General features: G+C 34.8%; 1 protein-coding gene across 2 annotated transcripts in view; it reads left to right on the forward strand.

The window, feature by feature from the left end:
• Positions 1–14,969, forward strand: part of SLC35F5 (solute carrier family 35 member F5) — a 42,253-nt gene that overhangs the window by 10,025 nt on the left and 17,259 nt on the right. For both annotated transcript variants that reach the window (XM_007964762.3, XM_007964761.3), the window contains exons 5-10: positions 190–252; positions 2,719–2,800; positions 3,652–3,839; positions 11,008–11,089; positions 12,244–12,331; positions 14,097–14,161. In XM_007964762.3, the coding sequence (XP_007962953.2) occupies positions 190–252; positions 2,719–2,800; positions 3,652–3,839; positions 11,008–11,089; positions 12,244–12,331; positions 14,097–14,161 (568 nt within the window). The remainder of the gene's footprint in view (positions 1–189; positions 253–2,718; positions 2,801–3,651; positions 3,840–11,007; positions 11,090–12,243; positions 12,332–14,096; positions 14,162–14,969) is intronic.

Raw genomic sequence — 14,969 nt, forward strand, 5'->3', positions numbered from 1 at the left:
CATAAAATGGAGATAATACCTACCTCGCAATGGTGAATATGTGGCATTAGCTGCTATTATTGTTAGTAACAGTTATACTCTTACAGGTTGATTCTGGATTTTTGCTTCTATTTATTTAAGTCATATCTGACTAGTCCTACGGTGTAATATAAATTGAATTGGATTTTATACCTTGTTATCTGTATTTAGTTTGCAGATGCTGAAGGTTACTTTGCTGCTTGCACAACAGATACAACTATGAACAGTTCTTTGGTAAGTGCTTCTTTTTTTTTATCAGGAATGGAGAGGTGGGGTTGAGCCATAGTAGGAAAAACTGAAACAGTTTTGATGTTAGCAAAGCTATGTTACAACATAGATATGGCTTAATATTGGGTGCCCATCATGAGGATTGTAATTTGGTACTTTTTTTCTCCTTGGGGATACCTGGGGCCTAGAGGTAAGCAATTTAGCTGCCTCTGAAGAGAGAGGGGAAGGGGAAACTGGTTCAGGAGTGAAAATAATAAAGGACAATCCTTTGTTACTAACCAACTTTTTTACTTCATGCATGTTATTATTATCATTTAGAAACAAATATTTTTGACACTGAGACTGTATAGGCAAATTATTTGTTTGTGTATTCCACAAATTTTTTACAGTGACAAATATGTGTTAAACACTTGTTCTAGGCTCTGAAGATATAGCTTTGTTCTAGTGTGTGAGTGTGTGCATATTTGCGAGGGGACAGGTAATAAGCAAGTAAAGTAATTGACGTAGTCACTTATTTTAAGCATTTATAATCTAGTTGGAGAGGTAGTATATAAAAATCTGTTTTTTTTAAGATGATCACTCAGGCACCTCTTTTTTTATTTTTTATTTTTAGATTTCTTTTTAGAGACAGGGTCTTGCTGTGTTGCCTGGGATGGAGTACAGTGGCAGTGTTATGGCTCATTGTAACTTTGAACTGCTGGACTTAAACGATCCCCTTGTCTCAGCCTCCTAAATACAAGCATACTTCACCACTAGCTTTTGATTTTTATTTTTTAGAAACATGGTCTTGCTGTGTTGCTCAGGGTGGCATCTCTGTAAAATGTATTTTTAATGATACTTGTTTTCTTTCCAAACATGGCATTTTATCTGAGAAAAATTGTAATTACTCTGAAATTCAATAGCAATTTGTGAAGCACTGGCTTGGTGACCTTACTCCCAGCACAGCTTTCTTGTTTGCCTCTCTGGTTTTTAGAGCTACAGTGGCATGCAGAGTAGGTTAATAGGTACTATGAATAATTTTTTTTTTCCTGGGATTTTAAGCATCAATAACATAATTTAATATCATTTGTCTCTATCAGTACAGAAGACAGAGTTGAGATGATAGCCTGCTCTTCTGACTACTCTTGTACTAATTCTTGCTATTATCTGTAAGATGGATATGTCAAATTGCTCTAGGCCAGATGCTATAGTGAAAACTTCAGTATAACAAAGAGATTATGTCTATTTCCAAACCTACTGTCCCTTCATTTACTGAATATATATATATTTTTTATTGGTAGAGCTCTATACCAGGAGTTAAAAGAGAAATCAAAGAAATAAAAAAAGTTCTGTTAATTTTGAAGAATTAGCCTAGTTGGAGATTAGTACCTTAAATATAGATCATCTGAAGAACATTTGCAAAAACAGTTGAGGAATTTTAACTACTTGAAAATATAGACCTTTGGAACATGGTTAGACAAACCTGGCTTTAATTCTTTTGTCTACTACCTGATTACTTTATATCTCAGCTTTATTCTCTAAAATTATTAATATTATTATTATTTTGAGATGGAGTCTCGCTCTGTCACCCAGGCTGGAGTGCAGTGGCAGAATCTCAGCTCACTGCAATCTCTGCCTCCTGGTTTCAAGCGATTCTCCTGCCTCCACCTCATGAGTAGCTGGGATTACAGGCACACACCAACACACTCAGCTAATTTTTGTGTTTTAGTAGAGATGGGGTTTCACCATGTTGGCCAGGCTGCTCTTGAACTCCTGACCTCAAGTGATCTGCCCGCCTCAGCCTCCCGAAGTTCTGGGATTACAGGCATGAACCACTGCACCGGCCATATTCTATAAAATTATTATGAGGACTAATGAAAAATATATGTTTAACTGCTCTAGAGTTGGTACTCAATACACAGTAAGAACTGGTAAGTAGTAGCTATTTTGTGTAAAGGTCTTCAAGAATTTTTGTTAATATAAGAGGAGACAATTTAGTAAATATAAATACATACTATATACCTGGTTATCAGTTTGTTATCTGCCTTCCCTGTTAGACTGCATGATCACTGAGGAAGAGACTGCTTTTATTCACCCTTATATCCCCAGAATGTAGAACAGTATCTGACCTAGTAGGAGCTCAATAAGCATTTGTTAAATGAATGAAAAGGAATGAGAGATAATCTGTTCACTGAGATAGAATCTGTTAGCTAAGAAAGAGATATGTTTTTATGACATTTAAATATTAGATATAATAATATGCCAATGCTGTTATATTACGTGTCTGAACTGTAAACTGGATTCTTTTCTGTCACTGTACCTGTATGGATCTGTTGAGTTTCCTTTTTTAAGTCTTGAAACTTGCTGTTTAAACTTAGTGGTGAACAACCATGGTTTAGATGGTATTTGTGTCTACGTACCATCCATTTAAATTTTAACCAGTATATTAGCTTTTATATTTGTTGGTTTATATTTTTTTCTGTTATATTCCAGAGTGAACCTCTGTATGTTCCTGTGAAATTCCATGATCTTCCAAGTGAAAAACCTGAGAGCACAAACATTGATACTGAAAAAAGTAAGCAAAACTTAGAAATGGGTAGAAAGTTTAGCTTTATTCAAGCCACTTCAGAACTTACTGATGATGTGGGTTGACTGAAACACCTAGCAATTCTGCTCCATGTGGTGTTGTCTCAGCCTAAAGTCTTCTAGAAGTTTGACTGGATTGTGAATCTAATATAGTATAATCATTTTTGTATTATTTCAACTGGAAATAATTTCCAAATACCAGAGATCTCTATGGTTTCATCATATATATGTATGCACACATATACACGCACGCATCACACGCATATATATATATATATATACTTTTTTAAACAAATAATATCCTCTTAAATATGCTCTCAAAGAGCCTAATAGCAAATTATAAGAGTTTTGCTGCTTCTGTGAATTTAGTAAAGAATGCCACCTTTAACATAAGGTGCAATATTTATCCTTAATTTCCCTTGCAAGGAATGGACCTATAGAGAATTGTTCTGCATGCTTGCCCAGGAAACGAATTCTCATAAATTGGATATGCATGAGGAAAAATCCAAATAAAGTTTTACTAGAAATACTAAAATAGTAATCAACTAAAATCCTGAAATAGGCAGTTGTGTATATACAGTACACAATTGCAGAAACCTTGTTCGAATATTGGTTTCATTTTAAACCTTTTACAACATTTTTGTAGATGACAACATTTTTCCTTTTAGCTCTTTTAAGTGAACAAAGTGAACAAAGTCAGGTAATGATATACCTCTGGTTTACTTTGACTGTCTTACTCTGATCATAGATGAACTTATACATTTATCAGTAAATTAAAACTTGTGACTTTTGTTGGAGAGGAATTATTTAATTATTTCGTATTATGCTTTTCTTTTTAAGCCCCTAAAAAGTCTCGTGTGAGGTTCAGTAATATCATGGAGATTCGACAGCTTCCGTCAAGCCATGCATTGGAAGCAAAGTTGTCTCGAATGTCATATCCTGTGAAAGAACAAGAATCCATACTGAAAACTGTGGGGAAACTTACTGCAACTCAAGTAGCGAAAATTAGCTTTTTTTTTTGCTTTGTGGTAGGTCTTTTTATGATATGTTTGCATATGGTATTTGAAACTTGAATTTTAAGACAGTATATATACCAACAATATAGGATGGAAGTGTGAGACAATTAGGTTGTTTAATCATGACTTTAAACTCTGCTGTTTGAGACCTGTAGGAAGTTAGGGTATCAAAATTAGTAAATGCTTGATACACCTCAAAGAGGTAGCATTCAATAAGTCCTGTAACACTTCAGCTATTTATATATATGCACAAACTTTTGAACATCCACAGTTTGGGAAGTTCTTCAGAATTTAGCATTGCCTCATGGTCAAAATTATGAATAGAGTTATTTTCCACTGTGATATATGTATATACAAAGGTTAGTAAATATCCAGATAAGAGTTTGCTGTATGCATTGATTTTTTTCAAATAAGTGTTTTGCAGTTTTATATTTATATAAATGAGGTTAAGTATTATTTTGTCAAGTACTCAGTATATTTCTATAGAATTTCTGATTGTATTATTTATAGTTTCTTATTTTTTTAAGATAGAAACTGAAAAATGTGCTTAAGATTTCACATAGAATAATGATGGAGTAAATAAAGTATTGTTATTTTGGGCTAAGCTGGGATTAGAGACTTGTCTGAGTTAGTGAGAACTCTAATATGTAGAATTTAAAAAATGAATTTCTGTGCTGTTTTATGTATACATCATTGGAAGTAGCCTAATCCAAGGTTTTTTAATATGAGCCTTTGAGATTCAAATTTATACCAAGCATCTTAAAACCCTAAATAATGAAATGCTAATGTCAATGTTATTAGCCTGATTATAAATTTTTTTTAACGTCATGATTTTGCCTTTCATACTCATTAAATAGCCCATTTTTCTCCATTCCCTGGCTCTACTAATAACACTATTCTTTATAGCAGATTTAAAGGTATGTACAGATAATAGCGTTTTTAAGAATTAATTTTTGAAATTATGAAGTATACATAAAATACACCATTTTGATCATTTTTTCTTTTTTTAAAACGAAGTTTTGCTCTTGTTGCCCAGGCTGGGATGCAATGGTGCGATCTCGGCTCACCACAACCTCTGCCTCCTGGGTTCAAGCAATTCTCCTGCCTCACCGCCCGAGTAGCTGGGATTATAGGCATGCGCCACTACAGCCAGCTAATTTTGTGTTTTTAGTAGAGACGGGGTTTCTCCATGTTGGTCAGGCTGGTCTCGAACTCCCGACTTCAGGGGATGTCCCCTGCCTCAGCCTCCTGAAGTGTTGGGATTACAGGCATAAGCCACCGCTCCCGACCCTGATCATTTTTAAGTGTACAGTTAGTGGCATAAAGTACATTCACATTGTTTGCAACCATCACCCCATCCATCCACAGAATTTTTTCATCTTATAAAACTGAAACTATCCGTTAAACAATAACTCTTCTTTCCTACCACCCACAGCCCGTGGCGACCACTATTCTGTTTCTGTTTCTATGGATTTGACTACTCATAAGTACCTCATGTTGAGTGGAATCATACAGCATTTGTCTTTTTGAGACTGGTTTATTTCACTTAGCATAATGTCCTCTGGGTTCATCCAGGTTGTAACTTGTGTCAGAATTTCCTTTCTTTTGAAGGCAGAGTAATATTTCATTGTACAGATATACCATCTTTTGTTTATTCATTATTCTGTCAATAGATGCTTGGGTCACTTAGACCATAAATTGTCTTTGAAAAATAGCAACTTAAAATGCATTGTGAAAGCAGAAAGCTAACAGATAGTTTCAGTTTTATAAGATGAAAAAATCTGGCCAGGTGCGGCGGCTCATGGCCGTAATCCCAGCACTTCAGGAGGCTGAGGTGGGTGAATCACGAGGTGAAGAGATCGAGACCATCCTGGCCAACATGGTGAAACCCCGTCTCTACTAAAAATACAAAAAATAGCTGGGCGTGGTGGTGCATGCCTGTAGTCTCAGCTACTCAGGAGGCTGAGGCAGGAGAATCGCTTGAACCCAGGAGGCAGAGGTTGCAGTGAGCTGAGATTGCGCCACTGCACTCCAGCCTGGGTGACTGAGCGAGACTGTCTCAAAAAAAAAAAGAACAAAATCCTGTGGATGGATGGGGTGATGGTTGCACGACAATGTGAATGCACTTTATGGCACTAACTGTACACTTAAAAATGATCCAAATGGTATATTTTATGTATATTATAATTTCAAAAAATAATTTTAAAAAATGCTATGATCTGCACATACCTTTAAATCTGCTATAAAGACTAGTGTTGTTACATAACAATTTACATAATACATTTCTCTCAGAGTTTTAAGTTAGGAAAAAGTTTGCTTTTTCCAAGGAAGGGAGATAGTTCCTTTTAACAGACAATGAGCTATGTAACTCAGGTTTTCCTATTGCCTCCCTGCCTTTTTGCCTACAGATGAGTTGTATGCTCGCCTGAAGTAGCTTTCTTCCTTTAAACTGAAGTTTCTGATATAATCATCACGTTCCACAGCCAGCTCCCACTCCATTACCCGTTTAATCTGGCTCTGATCTTTTTACTCTTGTTTTAATTTTCACCATATACAATTGGTCCTTGAACAACATGGGTCTGTATTGTGCAGGTATGCTTACACACAGATTTTCATCTATCTCTGCCACACCTAAAACAGCAAGACCAGTCCCTTCTCTTTCCCAGGCTTCTTATGCAACATGAAAATGACAAGGATGACGACCTTTATATGATGATTCATTTCCACTTAATGAGTAGTAAATATATTCTTTCTTATGATTTTCTTAATAGCATTTCTTTTCTCTAGCTTTCTTTATTATAAGCATATAGTATACACTACATATAACATAGAAAATATCTGTTAATCATTACTTACGTTATTGGTAGGGTTTCCAGTCACCAGTAGTCTATCAGTAGCTACATTTTAGGGGAGTCAAAAGTTATAGCAGATTTTTTTTATTGCCTGAGGGTTGGTCCCCCAATCCCCATGTTGTTCAAGGGTCAACTATAGAAGCTTTTATTACACATCTCCTTTGAAAACTGGGTAGCATATAATTAATACATTTTAGTCCTGCCTTACACTCATTTAAAACAAGCAGAGACCCCAACTAATAAAATAACATGAATATATGAGACTTTAAACTATTTTTATTACATATGTAATTTTCATACTGCAGATTCCAAAGATTTTCTTTTGATTTACCTAGCAGAATATTATTAATCAAGTTATCACTAAAATAAAGGCATTCCTTTGGGAAGTCAGAGGAATATAGTCCAGACATACAGTTTGTCCTCCAAATCCTTGAGTTCTGCCTCCTTGGATCCAACCAACTTCAGATCAAAAATAGTGAAGGTGAAAAAATAGAAGAACAGCAATACAACAATAAAAATAATAGAGATTAACAAACAATAGCACAACAACTATTTATGTTGTCTTAGGTACGAGTAATCTGGAGATGATTTAAAGTATATGGGAGGATGTGTGTAGATTGTATCCAAATGCTATGCCATTTTATGTAAGGGACTTGAGCATCTTTGGATTTTGATACCTTTGAGGTTGGGGTCCTGGACTCAATCCCCTGCAGATACTGAGAGAAAACTTGCCTTTTTAGAAATCTAGCTTAATAGAATGATAAGCTTTAGATAAGGTTAAGAGCAGTGCTGTTCAATAGAAATATAACATAAGCCTCAAATGCAGGCCACAAACATAGTTTTAAATTATCTAGTAGATGCATTTAAAAAAGGAAAAGGAAACAGATGTTATCAATTTCAATATTATATTTGTATTTAACCCACTATATGTAAAAATATTATGTCAACATGTTATTGATATAAAAATTATTGATGAGATAGTTTACATACTTTTTTTGTACTAAAATCTTCTAAACCCAGTATGCATTATACTTAAAGCACTTTTCAGTTCAGACCAGCCAATTTCAATTGCTCAGTAGCCATGAGTGGCTAGTGTCTAATGTACTGGACAGTGTAGATTAAAAGGAGTTAATGATTACTGTATTTGCCAGTCTTCTCTGAATATCTTTTGTCTTACTAGGTTTTTTTTTTTTTTTTTTTCTGTAAAATATAATTTAGGTGATACTGGCTTTATCAAGAATATCTCTTACTACATATCCAAAGTAAATGAAATCAGTATCTCATAGAGATGTCTGCACCTCCGTGTTTATTTTACAGTATTCATCATAGACAAGATATGGGAACAACCTGAGTGTCTATTGATGGATGAATATATATAGAACATTTTCATGGCTGAACATAATGTAATATTATTCAGCTGTAAAAAGAAGGAAATCCTGCCATTTGCAACAACATGGACAAACGTGGAAGACATTATGCTAAATAAAATAAGCTAGGCATAGAATGTCAAATACTCACAAATATGATCTCACTTATGTATGTAGAATCTAAAATAGAAGCAAAGAGTAGAATGGTGGTTGCCAGAGAGTAGAATGGTAGGGAAATGGGGATGTGTTGGTCAAAGAGTACATAATTTCAATTATAAGATAAATAAGTTTTGGGAACTAATGTATATGGAGACTTCAGATAACAGTGCTATATTCTTGTAATTTGATAAGAGCAGATTGTTCAGTGTGTTCATCACATATACACACAGAAAAATGGTAACTATGGGTGATGATGGATGTGCTAATTTGACTATGGTAATCAGTAGACAATGTTATGTGTATATTAAATCATGTTATATACCTTGAACATACACAATATTTTGTCAAATATTAATGTTTTATGACAATTTATAAATGAATTACTAATGAAATTATGAAATGTATTATTTGCTATAATTATTCATAAATCGTTGTCCTCAACTCTGAAATAATGAAGGCAGACGTATGGACAATTTTTATTGGAGGTTGGTTGAGATGGGTCTTCTTTTGTGATGAGGGTGCCGTGGAAACAATTGCCAGAGAATGGTGTTTGGTGAGAGGTAGAGAATGGAAAGGTTATTCTGGAAAGAGTTCACAGCTAATGAAGGATTCTTATGACCTTTGAATGCTTCTGATCGAAGTGATCTGTTTTTATTTATTTACCTTGAATTAGCATGGACCAGTGAGGTTGTTTGGAAAATGAGGACAGTATTTAAGTATAAAAATAGTAAGAGAAGTGGGTCAAGAAAGCTAATAATCACTCTGTGAGCATTATCTGTTCATGGAGAAAATCTTTGACACATAAGATTAAGGGTTGAGTCTTCTTTTCTAGCACTTCATCTGCACGCAGATTGTGGCTTCTCTTGCCATATATGTTTGATATTGCCCATCAGTTGTTACCTCGTTTTATCTAGATAGGCATGTGAAATTATCTAGGAAATCAAAGGATTGCAGATGGAATCAGAACCACATTGCCATAATTTCATTCTGGCTTTAGCCTTGAGTACGGTATAGACTGAATGGAGACTACCAGGCTCTCAGCCATCTGTTGCCTTCTGATAGTGCTCTACAATCATGTGTCTCTACTGCTTCTTTGCAGTGTGAATACTAGTGTAATACTACTCAGCCACAGGCTCTGAGAGAGATAGAGAGATGTTCCTGTCTTAATAGAGATAAGTCATTTAGCGGGATAGCTCTTTGAGTCAACCAGTGTAAGTAGCAGAGACACCAAAAAACAATTAGTCTAGCCGTTAGTTTACTTTGCTTGACCCAGCAATCCACCTCTTAGTATATGCTTTGGTGACCCTCATGTACTTATGTACCAGGTGGCAGGCATGTGCTAGAATTAAGATATTCATAGTCACATTGTTTCAGATAGTAAAAAAGTGTTATCCACAAAAAATGGATGAATTATCAGTGAAAATTACTGAACTTTGGACACACACACATCCTGCCAGCCTTCATCAAAAAAAGTATTATTTCCTTTTTTTTTTTTTTTTTTTTTTGAGACGGAGTCTTGCTCTGTTGCCCAGGCTGTTGTGCGGTGGCACGATCTCGGCTTACTGCAAGCTCCACCTCCCAGGTTCACACATTCTCCTGCCTCAGCCTCCCAAGTAGCTGGGACTACAGGCGCCCACCACCACGCCCGGCTAATTTTTTGTATTTTTAGTAGAGACGGGGTTTCACCGTTGTTAGCCAGGATGATCTCGACCTCCTGACCTCGTGATCCGCCCGTCTTGGCCTCCCAAAGTGCTGGGATTACAGGCATGAGCCACCACGCCCGGCCAAAAGTATTATTTCTTATTCTCCATCCTAACCTAGATAAGTGGAAGAAAAGAAAGAATTTTTGTGAAAAAGTCCTGATAGCTGGAAAGCTTCCTTCACTGTATCCAAAGTTATGAGAACTCTTTGGGTTGTGTCTCCAAACTGAGATTCAGAAAAGCAATCACAATTAACCAGTAAATTAACAATTTTCATAGGACACGTCTAAATTTCCAAAGTGAATATAGCCTTTTATTTTTCAATCCAGCTAGCTAGCTAAGACCATCCATATCCACGCACATCATCTGGTTTAATAGATTTCTCATTATGCTGTATTCATCCGTACATATTCTAATGTTGGAGAATTTTCCCAAATTTAAATATGATTTAGATAAACTTCACAGAGTGTCAGCAGTGCTTAGATAAAGCAATTTTTTTTTTTTTTTTCTGAGACATGGTCTCTCTGTCACCTAGGCTGAAGTGCAGTGAGGCGGTCATGCTTCACTGCAGCCTCAACTTCCCAGGCTCAAGTAATCCTCCCACCTCAGCCTCCCGTGTAGCTGGGATTACAGGTGTGCACTACCACGCCTGGCTTATTTTTGTATCTTTTTTCATAGAAATGGGGTTTCACTGTGTTGCCCAGGCTGGTCTTTCTGGGCTCAAGCAATCCACCCACCTCAGCCTCCCAAAATGCTGGGATTACAGGCATGAGCCACTATGCCCAGCCTAGATAAAGCAAATTTCTAAATTGATTTGATACTTGATTTTACTCTCATTAAAAAAAAAAAAAAGAAAAACCTGAATGCTAATTGTTAACCAACTATTGTTAAATTTTAAGGGAAACTGGGTAGCGGGGTCTTAGGTCTGATTATAAATGTTTGTCTTTTTTGGGAGCCTGTGATTTTTTCAATACAAAGCAGCTTTTAAAACATCTTGTGAGAACAGTGTTTAGGAGGAGAACAAAAGAGGGAATTCTGAATTGTAATGACAGATGTAAACATGTCTTTCATTAGGGTTCACTTTGGTTTTCTTTTCCTTTAGTGGTTTTTGGCAAATTTGTCATATCAAGAAGCACTTTCAGACACACAAGTTGCTATAGTTAATATTTTATCTTCAACTTCTGGTAAGAAATTTGTCTTTAAAACTCTGCATTATAAATCAGTGTATATATTTCTGGTGTATATGTGTGTACATATACAGCATTTTTATCTTGTTATAGCTTCTTATATTCTAATATACATTAGTCTGTTATAACTGCCTTTTAATCTGTATATAGTCAGGTGCTGCATATGATGTTTCAGTCTACAACAGACTGTATATACAATGGTGGTCCCATAAGATTATAATACTGTATTTTTACTGTACCTTTTCTATGTTTAAATCTGTTTGGATACACAAATACTTACCGCTGTGTTACAATTGCCTAGAGTATTCAATACAGTAACATGCTATACAATTTGGTAGCCTACAAGCAATAGGCTGTAGCATATCGCCTCGCTGTGTAGTAGGCTATACCATTTAGGTTGTGTAAGTGTGCTCTATGATGGTGGCACAAGGATGACATTGCCGAACGACACGCATTTTCTCTGTATTTATCCCTGTTGTTAAGCATGACTGTAGTTTCATGCCTTAGCCTGTGCTATTTATGTTCCTTCAAATAATTTACAATTTTTTTAATATAACAATATATTATAGTTTTATAGGCCGGCCTTTTGTATTGTAGTTGCCTTTCCCTTCATACATACTTTTCCGAGATCTTTTTCTAGACCCTTTGGCTAAAATGTAATTGCTTATTTCAGAACTATAATTTGCCCTATGATAGGTGTTTTATTTTTAAGATTGAATCACTTTTCAAATCTGGAAGACAAAAGTATTTTTGAAGCTATAAAAATAACTTTAGGACACAAACTTGATTATGATGAAGTCAACATGTTACTCTGAATAAGATTTAAGTTTCCTATTAGTTTAAAATAAATAGGACTGTACTTGATCTGTACTGTTGAAATAAACATGGTTTAGTTTGAAGGCTATTTTATGACTGTACTTGATCTGTACTGTTGAAATAAACATGGTTTAGTTTGGAGGCTATTTTATGCATGAACTTTAAACATTTCAGTCTAGTCATTACTTAACTGCAGTCATTTTCTTAGTTAAGAGTGACAAAAATAATTTGAAAGTTAGGTATATAATTTGCTTATTTAAACAATGAAGTTGTTAGTAAAAATGTTGACAGTATTTAAACTCATGTACCATTTTTAAATTCTTTTCTCCTGATAGGACTTTTTACCTTAATCCTTGCTGCAGTATTTCCAAGTAACAGTGGAGATAGATTTACCCTTTCTAAACTATTAGCTGTAATTTTAAGGTAAGAATATACTGTGATAGCTAGTTTACTCTACTTAAAAATACAATGTCACAATTTCTGATAGTGGCACCAGGGTAGTTTATATTGTAAGAGCAAAGAAAGATGTGGATAAAAGAAGGCTTTAAATGGACATGATGCTACTCAGCCCTGTCACATCCAAATTTTACTGAAACACAGCTACTCTCATCTATTTGCAAATTGTCTATGACCATTTTAGCACTACAGAGGCAGAGTTGAATTGCAACAATGTGGCCCACAAGCCTAAAATATTTACTATCTGTACCTTTAAAAAAAAGTGTTACTTAGAAATTTTTTGTGTAAGTGTATGTTCTTAAGAATTATGTATTAAACATTGTTTAATACTTTGCTTTGAATTGGCATTTTACTAAGAGATTCAATTTCTGAGGATATAAAAAGAATTTTACATAGCAACAATCTGGAAGGAAATCTAAGCAAAGAAATTTCATCAATTGAGAGACAAGAGTGTGGCCTCAAGCCAAACAACTTGGAATCCAATCCCATCTCCATCATTATTAGTTTTGAGATCTTGGGCAAGTTCCTTACATTTCTGTGCCAATTTTCTCGTCTGTATATTGGGGATAATAATAGGATTTCTCTCATAGGATTATTATGAGGATTAAATGAGTAGAACTTCTAAAGTGCTTGGAACAATATGTGATACACAACAGGAGGTGCTCCCTATATTTAGCCATTATCATAATCATCATCATCTAAATGGAAACAAAACCCCTGGTTTCTAAATATATTGTGAATACTCAATAAATAATAGCTGAATCTGAATATGAACAATGATTATTACAGAAAATTGTGATGATTTAATTGAAGGGTATGCATATCTAATGTAAGGACTACATTTAAGTTCTGATGACATCTTTCCATAAGGGAATACATATTTTCTTTCATCTTCTCCCGCTGCCACCCTGGTCTTTCTGATCAGGGTGAGAGAATTAGGCTTTTTTTTTTTTAAATTAGCAATATCTCATCTACTTGAAAACATGTTACAATTTATAAGATTCATAGAAATAGAAAGACAATGTAAGTTCCGTGAGGACAGGAACCACATCTGTCTTGGTCACTTCTGTAACCGAGTGCTTTGCTCATATTAGATGCCCAGAAAATAACAATTGAGTTTATGAATGACCTCTGATATCTCTACAACTTTAATTCAGTCTTATTTTTATCCACTAAAATCATGAGATTAGTGAAATTGTTTAAGCACATAAGGATAGTTTTACCGTTAATTTAGATTTTACCAATAAGCAAGAGTAAGTACTGTTACATTGCTGGATGTATATGGGTTTGATATATTTTTGTAATCCAAAAGAAAGATTGGAAAGGGATGACAAGTTGGTTATTTCATTCCTGATTGAAAGACAGTTGATAGCATAGCACTTAAGAGCACTGGACTGTGGAGTAAAACTGCCTGCGTTTCAGTCTCAGCTATGTGATCTTGGTCAAGTTACCTTACCTCTTTATTAGTTTTCACATGTAAAATGGGAATGGCAGCAATAATACTTCCTTATAAGGTATAATATTGTACATTTTGTGAGGATTAAATGAGTTAATATGAATATAACACTATATTATATTGATATTGTTAGATATTGTTATTGAAATTACTAAATTATTTGACAGTGTTACCCAACGTTGAGATTAGTCTTGATCACTTATAAATAATTTTTATCTTTATGATTAGCCTTTTCAGAATTGTTTAGCTCGTCATTAATGACTGTTATTCTCATAGCATTGGAGGTGTTGTACTGGTAAACCTGTCAGGGTCTGAAAAATCTGCTGGAAGAGATACGATAGGTAAGTACTTGACTCTGCATTCTCTCTGTTAAGAGTATACAGGAAAGTTTTTTGTTAGAGTAAACAAGAAAGTCAAATGTGCATGCTCACGCGCACACACATACAAAGGGTAGGCACTAGCAGAGTGGATTTTTAAACTTTTCCTTTGGAAATAATGTTAAAAAATGCATAAATATTTTAGTGAATTCTCATAGCCTTCACCCAGATTTTTCAAATGTTAACAACTTACATAACTATCATACAGTTATAAAAATCAGGAATTAACATTGACTATAATGCTGTTATCTACAAAGCCTTTTCAAATTTTGCCATTTTTTACACTAATGTTCTTTTTCCGATCTAGGATCATTTATTGCATTTAATTGTCATGTTTCCTTAGTTTCCTTTAAATGCAGAACTGTTTCACAGTCTTCCTTTATGACCTTGACACTTTTGTAGGGTCCCACCTAGTTGGTTTGTAGAATGTTCCTCAATTTGTATTTGTCAGACATTTTCTTTGGTTAAATTGAGGTTGTGCATTTTTGGTAAGAATATAATGGAAGTGATATTGTTTCCTGATCAGTGCATTCTACCAACAGGCATTGATATTGATTTGTCCTGTTGCTGGGAATGTTAATTTTAAGGTGGTTAAAATCAACCACCTTATTCTAGTGTAAAGTTACTAATTTTTCCCATTGTAAGTAATAAGCATCTTGTTGGGGATTCTTTGAGGCTATACAAATTTCCTGTTGCTGTCATATCACCCAGGAATATTGTCATTCACTCTTGATTCTTGTCTGAAACAGTTACTGCTATGATGAACACTTAG

Source organism: Chlorocebus sabaeus, chromosome 10 (assembly GCF_047675955.1).
Source record: "Chlorocebus sabaeus isolate Y175 chromosome 10, mChlSab1.0.hap1, whole genome shotgun sequence".
NCBI classification, from domain to species: Eukaryota; Metazoa; Chordata; class Mammalia; order Primates; family Cercopithecidae; genus Chlorocebus; species Chlorocebus sabaeus.